This window comes from Conger conger, chromosome 17 (assembly GCF_963514075.1).
Source record: "Conger conger chromosome 17, fConCon1.1, whole genome shotgun sequence".
Taxonomy (NCBI): Eukaryota; Metazoa; Chordata; class Actinopteri; order Anguilliformes; family Congridae; genus Conger; species Conger conger.
Genome location: NC_083776.1, coordinates 34,989,114 through 35,001,878, shown reverse-complemented (window position 1 = coordinate 35,001,878; position 12,765 = coordinate 34,989,114). Strand labels below are relative to the sequence as shown.

At 48.7% G+C, this 12,765-nt stretch overlaps 1 protein-coding gene across 1 annotated transcript in view; it reads left to right on the top strand.

Annotated features, from left to right (window-relative positions):
* Positions 1-12,765, top strand: part of LOC133116318 (E3 ubiquitin-protein ligase SH3RF3-like) — a 128,680-nt gene that overhangs the window by 80,145 nt on the left and 35,770 nt on the right. Inside the window, exons 2-3 of the mRNA XM_061225758.1 lie at positions 5,376-5,651; positions 11,160-11,255. Of these exons, the coding sequence (XP_061081742.1) occupies positions 5,376-5,651; positions 11,160-11,255 (372 nt within the window). The remainder of the gene's footprint in view (positions 1-5,375; positions 5,652-11,159; positions 11,256-12,765) is intronic.

Below are 12,765 nucleotides of genomic sequence, written 5' to 3'. Positions count from 1 at the left end.
CATGCGGTCACTGGCTCACACATGCGGTCACTGGCTCACACCATGCGGTCACTGGCTCCGCCATGCGGTCACTGGCTCACACCATGCGGTCACTGGCTCCGCCATGCGGTCACTGGCTCACACCATGCGGTCACTGGATCACACCATGCGGTCACTGGCTCCGCCATGCGGTCACTGGCTCACACATGCGGTCACTGGCTCACACCATGCGGTCACTGGCTCCGCCATGCGGTCACTGGCTCACACCATGCGGTCACTGGCTCCGCCATGCGGTCACTGGCTCACACCATGTGGTCACTGGCTCCGCCATGCGGTCACTGGATCACGCGTGACTGTGTCTGAGGAGCACACACACGGTTCAGTCGCCACACACACACAGTGCTCCTTGGGTGGCACCGCAGTCACAATTTACAATTCCACATCGCTGTTTGCTAAAAATGCATTAAAACCAAATCAATAATGCTGCACAAGCAGTGTAGAAATGTTGGAATTGCTTTATAAAGCTCCACAGGAATGAAGGGACAATGAAAACCCATTGAAGGTGGGTTTTAAATCAGATGCCAATATTAACTGTACAGCAGCACGTTTTATGAAAATTTCCTGACGGTCCCTAATAAAGCAACTGTGAGAACAGCTTCCTCCTGCAGTGGTCGGGTTGGGTCATGTAGTGGTCAGGTTGGGTCACGCAGTGGTCGGGTTGGGTCTCATGCAGTGGTCAGGTTGGGTCACACAGCGGTCAGTTTGGGTCACACGGCGGTCAGGTTGGGTCATGCAGTGGTCAGGTTGGGTCACACAGTTGTCAGGTTGGGTCTCATGCAGTGGTCAAAGTTGGGTCTCATGCAGTGGTCAGGTTGGGTCACACAGCGGTCAGGTTGGGTCACACAGTGGTCAGGTTGGGTCACACAGTTGTCAGGTTGGGTCTCATGCAGTGGTCAAAGTTGGGTCATGCAGTGGTCAGGTTGGGTCACACAGTGGTCAGGTTGGGTCACACAGTTGTCAGGTTGGGTCTCATGCAGTGGTCAGGTTGGGTCTCATGCAGTGGTCAGGTTGGGTCACACAGCGGTCAGGTTGGGTCACACAGTGGTCAGGTTGGGTCACACAGTTGTCAGGTTGGGTCTCATGCAGTGGTCAAAGTTGGGTCATGCAGTGGTCAGGTTGGGTCACACAGTGGTCAGGTTGGGTCACACAGTTGTCAGGTTGGGTCTCATGCAGTGGTCAAAGTTGGGTCACGCAGTGGTCAGGTTGGGTCTCACGCAGTGGTCAGGTTGGGTCTCACACAGTGGTCAGGTTGGGTCACACAGTGGTGGAGTTTTAGAGAGGAGGGAGAGAGAGCAGACCATGTACTGTGTGGCAGAGGGATGTTTCGGCCTGGAATGGCAGCTGAATTACTCTGTAGAGCTGAATTACAATTACTCTGTAGAGCTGGATTACTCTGTAGAGCTGAATTACAATTACTCTGTAGAGCTGAATTACTCTGTAGAGCTGAATTACAATTACTCTGTAGAGCTGGATTACTCTGTAGAGCTGAATTACAATTACTCTGTAGAGCTGGATTACTCTGTAGAGCTGAATTACAATTACTCTGTAGAGCTGGATTACTCTGTAGAGCTGAATTACAATTACTCTGTAGAGCTGAATTACTCTGTAGAGCTGAATTACAATTACTCTGTAGAGCTGAATTACTCTGTAGAGCTGGATTACTCTGTAGAGCTGGATTACTCTGTAGAGCTGTAATTGCAGTTGTTGCAGATTTTCCTTCTGATTGTGTGCCGGAGTTCAACCTCGGCCGTTTCCACCGTTCGCTTTGCCGATTTGTCTTTTTTCGCCAGCCAGCGATTGGATGGTACAGCCTGCCCTGAAAGTGACCGTTACCGTGGGTGACGCTGGGCGGAACGGTCACGCCTCATACTCGCAGTCCGCCGTGACGGAACCAGAGTGTGAGTCAGAGCGAACCGCAGGCAGTGGAGGACTGTGATTTGGGGTGGGAGGACCCAGCCAATGGGCAGTGCACTGTTGGCACCGTCAGGTGAAACAGCTATTTCTTCAGCAAGCCGTCTGTCTGGCTGCAGGTCCACACTGCCCCGCCCACCCCCCGGTCCTGTGAAGCAGGGCTAATAGAATCCCAAACAAATACACTGCACATTACAGCACCATGCGTGTGTAATGAGTCCCTGGATGGGTGTGTGCAAGCTTCCCCCACTGATGATCTGTCATCCGGGCTGGTGCTCTCTCTCTGTCTTTTCTCACCCCCCCTCTCTCCTTCCTCCTCTCTCTTTTTCTCTTGCTCTCTCTCTCTCTCTCTCTCTCTCCCCCCCCCGAATTCCTCTCTTTGCCTGTCGGTCAACCATCATAATTTGTCATCCAGGTTGCTATGCGCTGTCGCTCTCTCCTGCCATCTCTCTCTCTCCCTCTCCTGCCATCTCTCTCTCTCTCTCTCTCTCTCTCCCTCTCCTGCCATCTCTCTCTCTCTCTCTCTCTCTCCTGCCATCCCTCTCTCTCTCTCTCTCTCTCAATTGGGGCTCTTTTTTTTGGCATGACTAACAAAATAGTTTTGCCAAAGCATAGTAAACATTAAAAAACATTAATAACAAAAACAATAAATAACAATCATGAATTCTATGTTACAAGTTGATAAAGAAAACCTATATGTAACATTTCTCTAAAGGTATTAATTAATTATCTATTGAAAATTGATATACACTCAGTGAGCACTTTATTAGGTATTTATTAGCCATATTTTTCTTCTGCTACTTAAAGGTTTGACGCTTTGTGTGTTGAGAGATGCTCTACTGATGATGTAAGCGGGGTATTTGCGGTACTGTCACCTACCTGTCAGCTTCAACCCATCTTGCCCTTGCCCTCTCATTAACACGGCATTTCTGCCCACAGAACTGCTGCTCACTGGATGTTCTTAGTTTTCCGCACCATTCTCTGCAGACTCTGGAGACTGTTGTGCATTAACATCCCAGGAGATCAGCAGTTTCTGAGATACTCAAACCACCCTGTCTGGCACCAACAATCATTCCACGGTCACTTACATCGCATTTCTTCCCCATTCTGACATTTTGTCTGAAAAACAGCTGAACCTCTTGACCACATCTGCGTGCTTTTATGCAATTATTTGCTGCCATATGATTGACTCCCCAATAAAGTGCTTAGTGAGTGTATATAATCATGTGCATCTGTATATACATGTGTATACCTGTACACCTAAACACACATATGGAAACACTGCATACGTACACGTATAATACACATGTACCTGCACATCTACACACTCTTACTGTATGCATGTATTACAGCATGCTTGCGCACTTACGTACATCTATCTCTCTCTCTATCGCTCCCTTTCTCACTCTTTCCCAGACTTTTCACCTCCGAGTACATATCCCCCAACCTCCCCTCTCTCTCTCTCTCTCTCTCTCTCTCTCTCTGTCTGTCTCCTTGCTGTCATAAATATATAATGAAGAGTGACACACTGCTGTTTGTTTTTGAGCTAAAGGCAGCGCTTCATGTTTTATGGGCTCAAGCCTCCTGTGGCCGAGGCGGGGAAGTGGAGGTGAGCGGGCGGGGCCAGTTGCCGTGTCAGCCAATCAAGAGGCAGGGCCTTCCAATAAAACACAGGCCACACCCCCTTAGCCCCTCCCAGACGCCACGTCTCAGACCCGCTCACTGCTTCCCAATGACCCTCTGTTCCTTTCACACCGCACGGCTGGGAGCGTGTTCTCCAGCGAACACGCGTGTTACCGGAGCGTTTCCTGACGTGTGCCCACGACACGCTGCCTCTGTTCAAGAGCGGTGACCATGCCCTTCACAGCGTGGGGCTGTGGTGCACGCATTCGCTCACGTGAATATTATTTTTGTGTAGATGCTCGGAGGACTCTCTCAGTAATCAGGCCTTCCGTAGCGCTGAGACACAGAACAGAGTCACTAACGCTCTCATTTGTGTTCTGTGGCCTCTGACTCAATGCGCCAGTGGAGAGTTAGAGCAGTTAGTGCAGTGGAGAGTTAGAGCAGTTAGTGCAGTGGAGAGTTAGAGCAGTTAGTGCAGTGGAGAGTTAGTGCAGTGGAGAGTTCATGCAGTGCGTTCTCACTCCTGGCGGCGGCCATCACACAGGCTTGACGTGCCGTCTCCGGGGTCTTGGGCCCGAACAGGGGGACAGAGGCCCCACTGCGAGCTCCTCTGTGTCACTGCAGCTAACAGCCTGCCAGAGTGTCTCCCCTGGGGCTGTGGACCAGGACTGTTTGATACGGGACTGATGCCCTCCTGACAGTTCTGAAAAGCAGACAGGGTGACATGCATGGAATGGTTTAACAGCCTCTAACAGACGTTTGTTGCTCATACTGTGCTAAACATGTTTCCGTAACCCTGTGTGCTTTTTGTAAACGTGTTCAGCAACGCTATAGTGTCATTATGAAATTAAAACTACAGTACCTTCTCTCGTACAAAACTGCTGTGTGGTTTAGGTGTGTTGAGGCTGCCTGACTGCATGTGTCATGGAAGCTGTGCAACATGCAGAACAGCTTTATTCGCAATTTGTAGTAGTGTGGGCAGCAGTGAATGTGTTTGATTATGAGCTGCACGTGGTGTTTGACGGCGTTTCCCAGTTTCCCTCTTCCGTGTGTGTGTGCGTGTGTGTGTCTGTGTGTGTGAGTGTGTGTGTACGTACGTACGTGTGAGTCTGTGTGTGTGCGTGTGTGTGTACGTGCGCGCGCCGCTGGCTTTTGCCTGCCCTGGTTCCCCAGTGGTGGAATCGCCTCCCCACTGCAGTCTAGACGGCAGAGTCATTGTCTGTGTTCCACCGCAGACTGCAAACACAATTGTTTAAATTGCATCTCGGCTCAACTATTGTTGAACTTGAATGTTTTTTTGTGGCTTCACTCGCCTCACCTGCTGTGTCTAAAGCTGTAGCCTCAAACCTATTTTCTGCTTGCCCTACATACTCAGTCTTGCTCTTGCACCTTCGATGGTGTTAACTTTAGGTTGTAAGTTTCTGTATTTGTTTCTTCTGAACTAGTTGCGTATTAACAGCTGCTGTCTGTTGTGGCCCTATTGAGATGCCATTTGGTCGTCATTGACTAAACCTTCCTGTATGCATTTGTATGCATCCGGGATAAGACGAATATCCCATAACTGAATGTATTGTAAGCTCTGCTGTAGCCCTAGGCAATGCACATGTTGCTTGGCTACACTGGTGATGTCATAGTTTTGGGGCAAAATTAACATTCCAAGTGTAGGATACAATTTCCTCACATAAATTCACCTCAGCTCACACCGCTTTGATGGGAATGCTGGGATTTGGCAAAGCTATGATTAAGGCACTTTGGGACCGTTTGTGATGTTTCTTCTTTTTTTTTTGCTTCTGTTTTTGCAGAATGTTCCCCAACTGCCCTGCGGGAAAGCTCTCTACAGCTATGAGGGCAAAGAGCCGGGCGACCTCAAGTTCAACAAGGGTGACATCATCATCCTGCGCCGCAAGGTAGATGAGAACTGGTTCCACGGCGAGCTGAACGGCAGCCATGGGTTTCTGCCTGCCAGCTACATCCAGTGCATCAAGCCCCTGTCCCAGACCCCGCCCCAGGGCAAGGCTCTGTACGACTTCCAGATGAAAGACAAGGACCAGGACAAGGACTGCCTGACTTTCACCAAGGTAATCAGTCAGGCCCGCGTGCTGACTCCGGGCTCTGTCACCCGCAGTCCTCCCATTTATGAAGACAGCCAGCATTTTTTTTTTGCCGAATCGATAATATGGATGTTGTTCACTCGTTCACACTCCCCGGCTCTCGTTCTCAGAAGGATGCAGCAGACACAGAGCTTCTCTCCATCCCTCCATCCCTCTCCATCACACCCACATTCCCTCTTCCTTTCCCTCTCTCTCTGTCAGTCTCTCTCTCTCTCTGTCTCTCTCTCTGTCGGTCTCTCTCTCAGTCCTGTAATGCTTTGTTGGCATGATAGGTTTATTGTAAAATTTGTCGAAGCATACGGTATTTCAGAAAACAGCAATAAAATTGTCCAAATACAGCTAAATTTGGCTATATAAGCTGTCAACATCGCCCTCTCTTTCCTGCTCCTCGTAACCTTAATCAACTGGACACACAGTTCCCCTGTACTCTGAATCACATTATGCTACAGCCCCATTCACTCTCTCTGTCTCTGTCTCTCTCTCGCTCTCTCTCTGTCTCTGTCTCACCCTCACTTGCCCTCTCTCTCTCTCTCTCACTCACTCACTCACTCACTCACTCACTCACTCACTCACTCACTCACACACTCACTCACTCACCCACTCACTCACACACTCACTCACTCACGCACTCACTCACTCACTCACTCACTCACTCACACACTCACACACTCACACACTCACTCACTCACTCACTCACTCACACATTCACACACTCACTCACACACTCACACACTCACACACTCACTCACTCACACACTCAGTCAGTCAGTCAGTCCGTCAGTCCGTCAGTCAGTCCGTCAGTCAGTCAGTCAGTCAGTCAGTCAGTCAGTCAGTCATCAGTCAGTCAGTCAGTCAGTCAGTCAGTCAGTCAGTCAGTCAGTCAGTAGACTCCTCTGCCCTCACCTTCAGCCCGGTCTCCTTACAGCTTCATTAGGGAGCAGCCAGTTTAATTCACACACAGTGGTTCACATCAAAGTGCTCGTCAGTTTGATTATCCCACACTCAGTCTCAGTGCTTTTTATTCTCAACATGAACAGTTTTGTTTCAGTAATTTTCCATCTTCCAAAACAATGACAATATGCAGAGATCTGTGGTTAAATAAAACACTCAGTCATAAATTTGTTATTCTGGCATAACAAAGTTAACATCAAACGGAGGATTTCCTTCAAGAGGCTGTGACAGATGGCATTCTGTTCACACTCTAGCCCCTGCCTGCAGTCAGTTATTGTGATTTTTGTTCGCTTTGCTAGAACACGTTTACATGGAAGGAAAGCTGGATGATATCAATCATCATGGGAAAAGCATATGTTAAACCTGTTAAAATACACACCCGTATTTTAATGTGTAGAGTGGTTTATTCCAGCATTTAGTGAATGCCCAGTTGCACACTCATTTTGGACAGTGTCCTGTAGCAGCTCTGTGACATGGTACAGTAAATCACCAAAAACCTTTGTGTTTCGTGTCATCATGTTGAGAATTTACAATGTTACTCAGATTTGTGCTTCTTAAGAAATTATTAAGTATTCACTGCTAATGCAGAACGAGTTATTAATTAGGGCGGCCTGTAGCGTAGTGGTTAAGGTAAATGAATGGGACAGGCAAGGTCAGGGGTTCGAATCCCAGTGTAGCCACAATAAGATCCGCACAGCCGTTGGGCCCTTGAGCAAGGCCCTTAACCCTACATTGCTCCAGGGGAGGATTGTCCCCTGCTTAGTCTAATCAACTGTACGCCGCTCTGGATAAGAGCGTCTGCCAAATGCCAATAATGTAATGTAATTAGCCACTCCACGATGTTTGTAGGCTAATAGGTTGTTCATTTGTATTAAATACTAATTGAATGTTCTGTGACTCCCAGGAGCAAACCCAAAGCCCACATTTGTTTGCAGTGAAACTCGGCTCTATATAAATAACGAGTTGCTGCAAAGAGATAAGCTTTCTCTCACACTTGTCAGCGATGTAATTTCGTTATCTTGTTATTCTTTGTCTTCCCTTCATAAATATTGATGACAAAGAACAGGGCTACACGTTTCCTTCTTTTTATTAACAAGTGTGTCAGTGCTGATCTGAGTAAAGAGTCATTGAATAGTCGGTGAAATATTCAAACAGTCTAAAATGAAAGTCCAAATCCGAGGCTGTACTATGTAGATAGTTTAATTATCAACAGTTCTTCCCAATCCTTGCCTGCTTGGTGTAGAGCATTAATGTCTGCAAGTGCACTCTCGTGCCTGTTGACTCCCGTTCATTTTCAAGCCAACATTCTGACAAGGTAGGCTTGCAAATGCCAACGTCTGTCACCTCAAAGACTTGCTGAGTGCGAGTCACGTCTGTAATAAAATGGAGTACATGTATGTAAGTCTGAGCCATGTAGGCCAGTTCACACGCAGGTCGTGTGCGTGTGCTCGAGTATGCTCAGGTGAATCTCCTCCCTTTTTAATGCGTTTTTGTTCTTTACGTCACTTTAAGACAGTGTTCTTCTCAATGCATCTATTTAATCAGATGTTTTTCCTCTTCTCCGTCTCGTCCTTAACAGCCCGCCCCCGAACAATGGTCGCTCGTTATCCTCGCTGCGGCGATATTTGTCAAGAAGGCGCGCTTGATTTTAATTTAGGGATTTTTTTCCCCCAGAACAAGAAAGGATCACAGCGAGATGAGATGAGGGGATAATTACGCGCGGCAGTCTTTGCGGACAAAGCCGGCGCAGAATGCCTTTTCATCTCCTTTCAAATCGCTCCAAGTATGACAGCGATACCCAGAGTGCATTAAGCATTCAGCGAGCCGGGTCCCAGGTAGCCCGGGCGGCAGCATAATGTGTGTAATTATGTGGAGACGGAGCTGGCTGTGGACAGATCGAGTTCGCCGGCGCGGAAGGTTCCGGCTCCCGCCTCTATCCTGTTCCGAGCGCCGCGTCTCCCGTGGGCGGGGGGATAAAGGCGTGCATCGCCTCCCTCGGCGCAGTCGAAACTTCATTTGTTTCCCCGAGGGTTCCCTTCCTGACCTGGGAGAAAGCCGCTGTGTTTCTCGAAACGCATCGGAGCCAGTGAATCTGAAAAGCCCCGCGGTATTTTGTCGCGCTGAGTGATTTCTAAGATACAAACTGTTTTTCAGAAGAAAAGAACAGCGAACACACACTGTCCTCCAAGCACAGATAACCTGTTTGCAGTGTGTGGCACAGTAGTATTTAGAGTGCTTGCTCTCTTCCAGGGCATTAGACCAAGATCATGTGCAATTACCGGGCCTTATCCTTGTCAGGTCAGAAGTAAAATAATAAAACTCGCTTAGCTGTTACTTTTTTGCAGAACGGTGTACATTTGCATCAAATGTCACATAACCTACGGAATCAGGTCTGTAAACGGAAACACCTGTTACATTTTGTGGTGGTTGCTAAACCACTGACTCGGACTATATAAACATTTCTACGAAGACGTGGACGCGTATTCACTTACTTATACTTTTATACTTAATACCCGACTCTTCGGTTACATCACAGTGCCAAAGGCGCACGGGGTTTCAGTGAGGGAGTTTAGCTGACACAGTGACCCTCCCTCTCTGTGGAGAAACCCAACCCACGGGAACCCTCCCTGGCACGGCCGTGGTGGAGAGAGACTCCGGTTCTTTTTTCTGTGTTTTGGAGAAGGGGTTAGGGGTTGTGGCAGTGGCTGAACTAGCCCCTGTGCGAAGGGGAGAGGGGTTATGTTCTTCACGGCTGCTTCTGTGCAGTCAGACCAGGTGGAATGAGGATCGGGGTCGAGCCTATGAAAAATGCATCATTATTCTGCCTCCCTCCCTCCCTCGCTCCCCCACCCACCCGTGTCAGTCCTCCACCAAAAGCTGTTGCCTTTCCCTGTTATTTGTCAGAGCCAATCAAATGCAGGAGGAGCCGACCTCTCGCCACCCCACCCCACCCCCACGGACCCAGCGCCTGCGTAATGAATTTAGCAGGGAGACGGCCCTCTGCCAACCCCTAATCCCACTCCGAGGGGCGGGGGTCCTCCCACAGCAGATGGGTGAATTACCGAATCCCAGCCCTCCCCAGGCGTGTCATTAGCAGCCAGCCCCCCTCGCCTGCGGGGGAAGGGGTTGGCTGGGGGAGGGGGGTTTGGCTGGGGGGTGGGTTGGCTGGGGGAGGGGGGTTTGGCTGGGGGGTGGGTTGGCTGGGGGAGGGGGGTTTGGCTGGGGGGTGGGGGGTTTGGCTGTTGGGTGGTTTGTTTGCTCCTGGATTCTTTCTGACGCCAGTCTGTTGAGCCGTTTTTCATCCTCCATACCGTTTACTTGCATATTCCTCCTGCGCATCACCTGGGATACTTAGACCAGTGCTTCTGCTAAATTATGTCTAAATTAGGCTCATAATTAAGAACCAATCAATAGGAAATTAAAAAGTGTTTTGCATACCTCCTGTAGGAGACTGAATTATCAATAATCGTTACTTTACGTGAAAACAAAATGCCCTCAGTACTTTTACCTCATCACATAACCATTCCCCATGTCTGTGTCCCATGTCCCATGTCCCATCTCCCTCTCTCTCCTACCACTCTGTTATCTCTGTTATGACCAGCATAGTCCGGCACATTGATTAAAGCCCTAATCACACGCAGGTCAGATGCTCCTGAGCGGTGTGTTGTCTGACGCAGTGTCAGGTCTGCAGTCGGTGCTCCGTGCCCTGTGAATAATGTCAGGGTCAGGAAGTACGAACAGCAGGTGTTAGATCATCTTTGACCGGTACTTGATTATGAATTCTGTGAGTGCATGGCTCTCCAGGGTATTCTAGATCAATAGTACACAGGTAAAGACACGGTGGTTCACGTTCATACAGTGTGCGGAGGGTTGTGTCAGTATTTTGTGTCCGCGTGTGTCTGTATTCTTTACTGAAAGTGTTGTAGTCCAACCCTTATTGGATGTCTCACTGAAAACGTGCTGTAGCTCCTCCCCTATGCCCCTGCCCTGGCTGTAGACTGCTCACACTTCCTGCTTCCTGTTCGTATGACTTCCTCTTCCTGTGACAGCTGGTAGATCAGCGGGAGTTGTCCCCTCCCTGATGCAGGAGGGACACGGCTCACCGTCGCGCTCTCCTTCCTGCGACAGCTCTGCGGTCCCTCCTGTTTTTAAGCGACTCACCTTAGAGCGTAAAGAAATATGGGTTTATTATCGTTTTATGGTAGTCTTTAAGGCAAAGTCTCATTTCATGGATCTTGTGAACACAATGAAGTGGAACCTGGTGCTTCTCTTCATGTAATAAATCAGCAGGGCTACGCTGCAGTGTAACTCACCATGCAAGTGTATAAAAGTGAAATTTCCCAGATTTAATGACCATCTCTTAGACCGTATTAATGTGCTTTGAATTTCAATCTCAGTGCCCAATAAATCGACATTGATTGGTTTTATGAAAAGGGCACTCAACTTTCCACATAACTTTAACGGCCTGAAAACATTTGCCGGTAATTGAGTGAGCTATTTATATATTTATTTCTTTTAATGCAGGATGAAATTCTGACTGTGATTCGGAGAGTGGACGACAACTGGGCAGAGGGAATGCTGGGAGATAAAATTGGAATTTTCCCCATCCTATATGTGGAGGTAAGAGTCCTGGTATTTTGTGTGTGTGTGTGAGTGTGAGTGTGAGTGTGAGTGTGAGTGTGAGTGTGTGTGTGTGTGTGTGTGTGTGTGTGAGTGTGTGTTTTGTGTGGGCGGACGGGTTAAACACTGCACCAGAGGCTTTAAAACTGCTCAGAAGACTTATGGGTTCCAGTGACAGGATGGTGCTAGAGAAACAGTTTTCTGGGGAAGGGTGTTCCACTTACAGATCAGGCCTTTTATAGAACACATAAAGCTCTGCTTTGACCTGTCCTGCACTGTGAGTGGAATCATGGCAGGAAAGGGGAAAGTAGAGAGCTGAGATGTGGCTGTAGGGGAGAGGCAGAATGGAGAGGTGGAGAGGGGAGGAGGGGTGCGGGTGGCGGAGAGAAAGAGGGGTCCAGGGGGTAGAGAAGAAGAGGGGTGAGGTCAGAGCTGTGTTTAGGAAGGGGGGGGGTACAGGAGGGGAGGAGCTCACAGTGAAAGGGGGGATGGGTGCGGAGGGGTGGGTTTGTACAGAGACGGCCGATGAAAGATTAGCCGAGTATGGAGCAAACAGCAACAGACGAAACTAAAACTAGGCAGTTCGGTTTGCTTATAATGTGGTTTACGTCCAAGAACCTGCAGCTGTGTTCTGCACTACATTTAAATGTCCTGTTGTCCAAATGGTGTCAAAGGTTAAAAGGTAAAAGGTCAGAGTGGGGGTGATGCTGTTGTACTATGAAAAGTGCCAGCACTTACTGTAGGTCTGACTAACACTGGTATTGGATGAGAGCCTTTTGGAGTATATTTGAGATCGCTGACAAAAGTGAAACGGTGGATTCCCAACCAGAGAAATGAATGTCACAAATACGAAAGACTGCGAGCGGTGTCCCACATGGGCTGTAAGATGACTGGGACAGGGCAGAGGGTGCGGTTTGGCAGGTTTTCTGAGACGTCCACTGGCATGGGAACCCAGGTATATCCATCCTCAAGGAGAGACTGAAGTGCATAGGTATTTACACGAGCCTCAGAGACCGCTGATGTGGCACTTTGGAAGTCAGTAGTCTTTGCGCTTGCGGGAATCCCTTCAGTTCAGGCATCGTGCGGGTCTCTGCACTAATCTGTTTTTGTCAATTTCTTAATCTGATCACGCGTGTTGATTATCAGTCCATCCAGATGATATGGAGATTGGAAGTGCCTGAACTCGACGGATGGCTGTGAATATATTGTGTGGGCCTGTGTGTGCAGCAGGGGCGGGGGTATGGTGGTGCTGAAAGTTCTAGAAAAGCCCGGGCACCCATAGAGAGCTTCTCAACGGCCCCCAGCTACGAATGTTTGTTTGTCTGGTTACCGTTTCAATAGCTGTTTTATTGCCCTTTGCAACTCAATTGTATTTTAAATTAAATTCACTTAAGCCGTGTTTGTTTGTCAGCTAGATGGCTTTAATCGCATCAAATAGATCCATTTACTTTGCAGAAATGCCAACACCATACATATTCATTTGTGGTTATAAATGGGAGGGCGCGCGGAT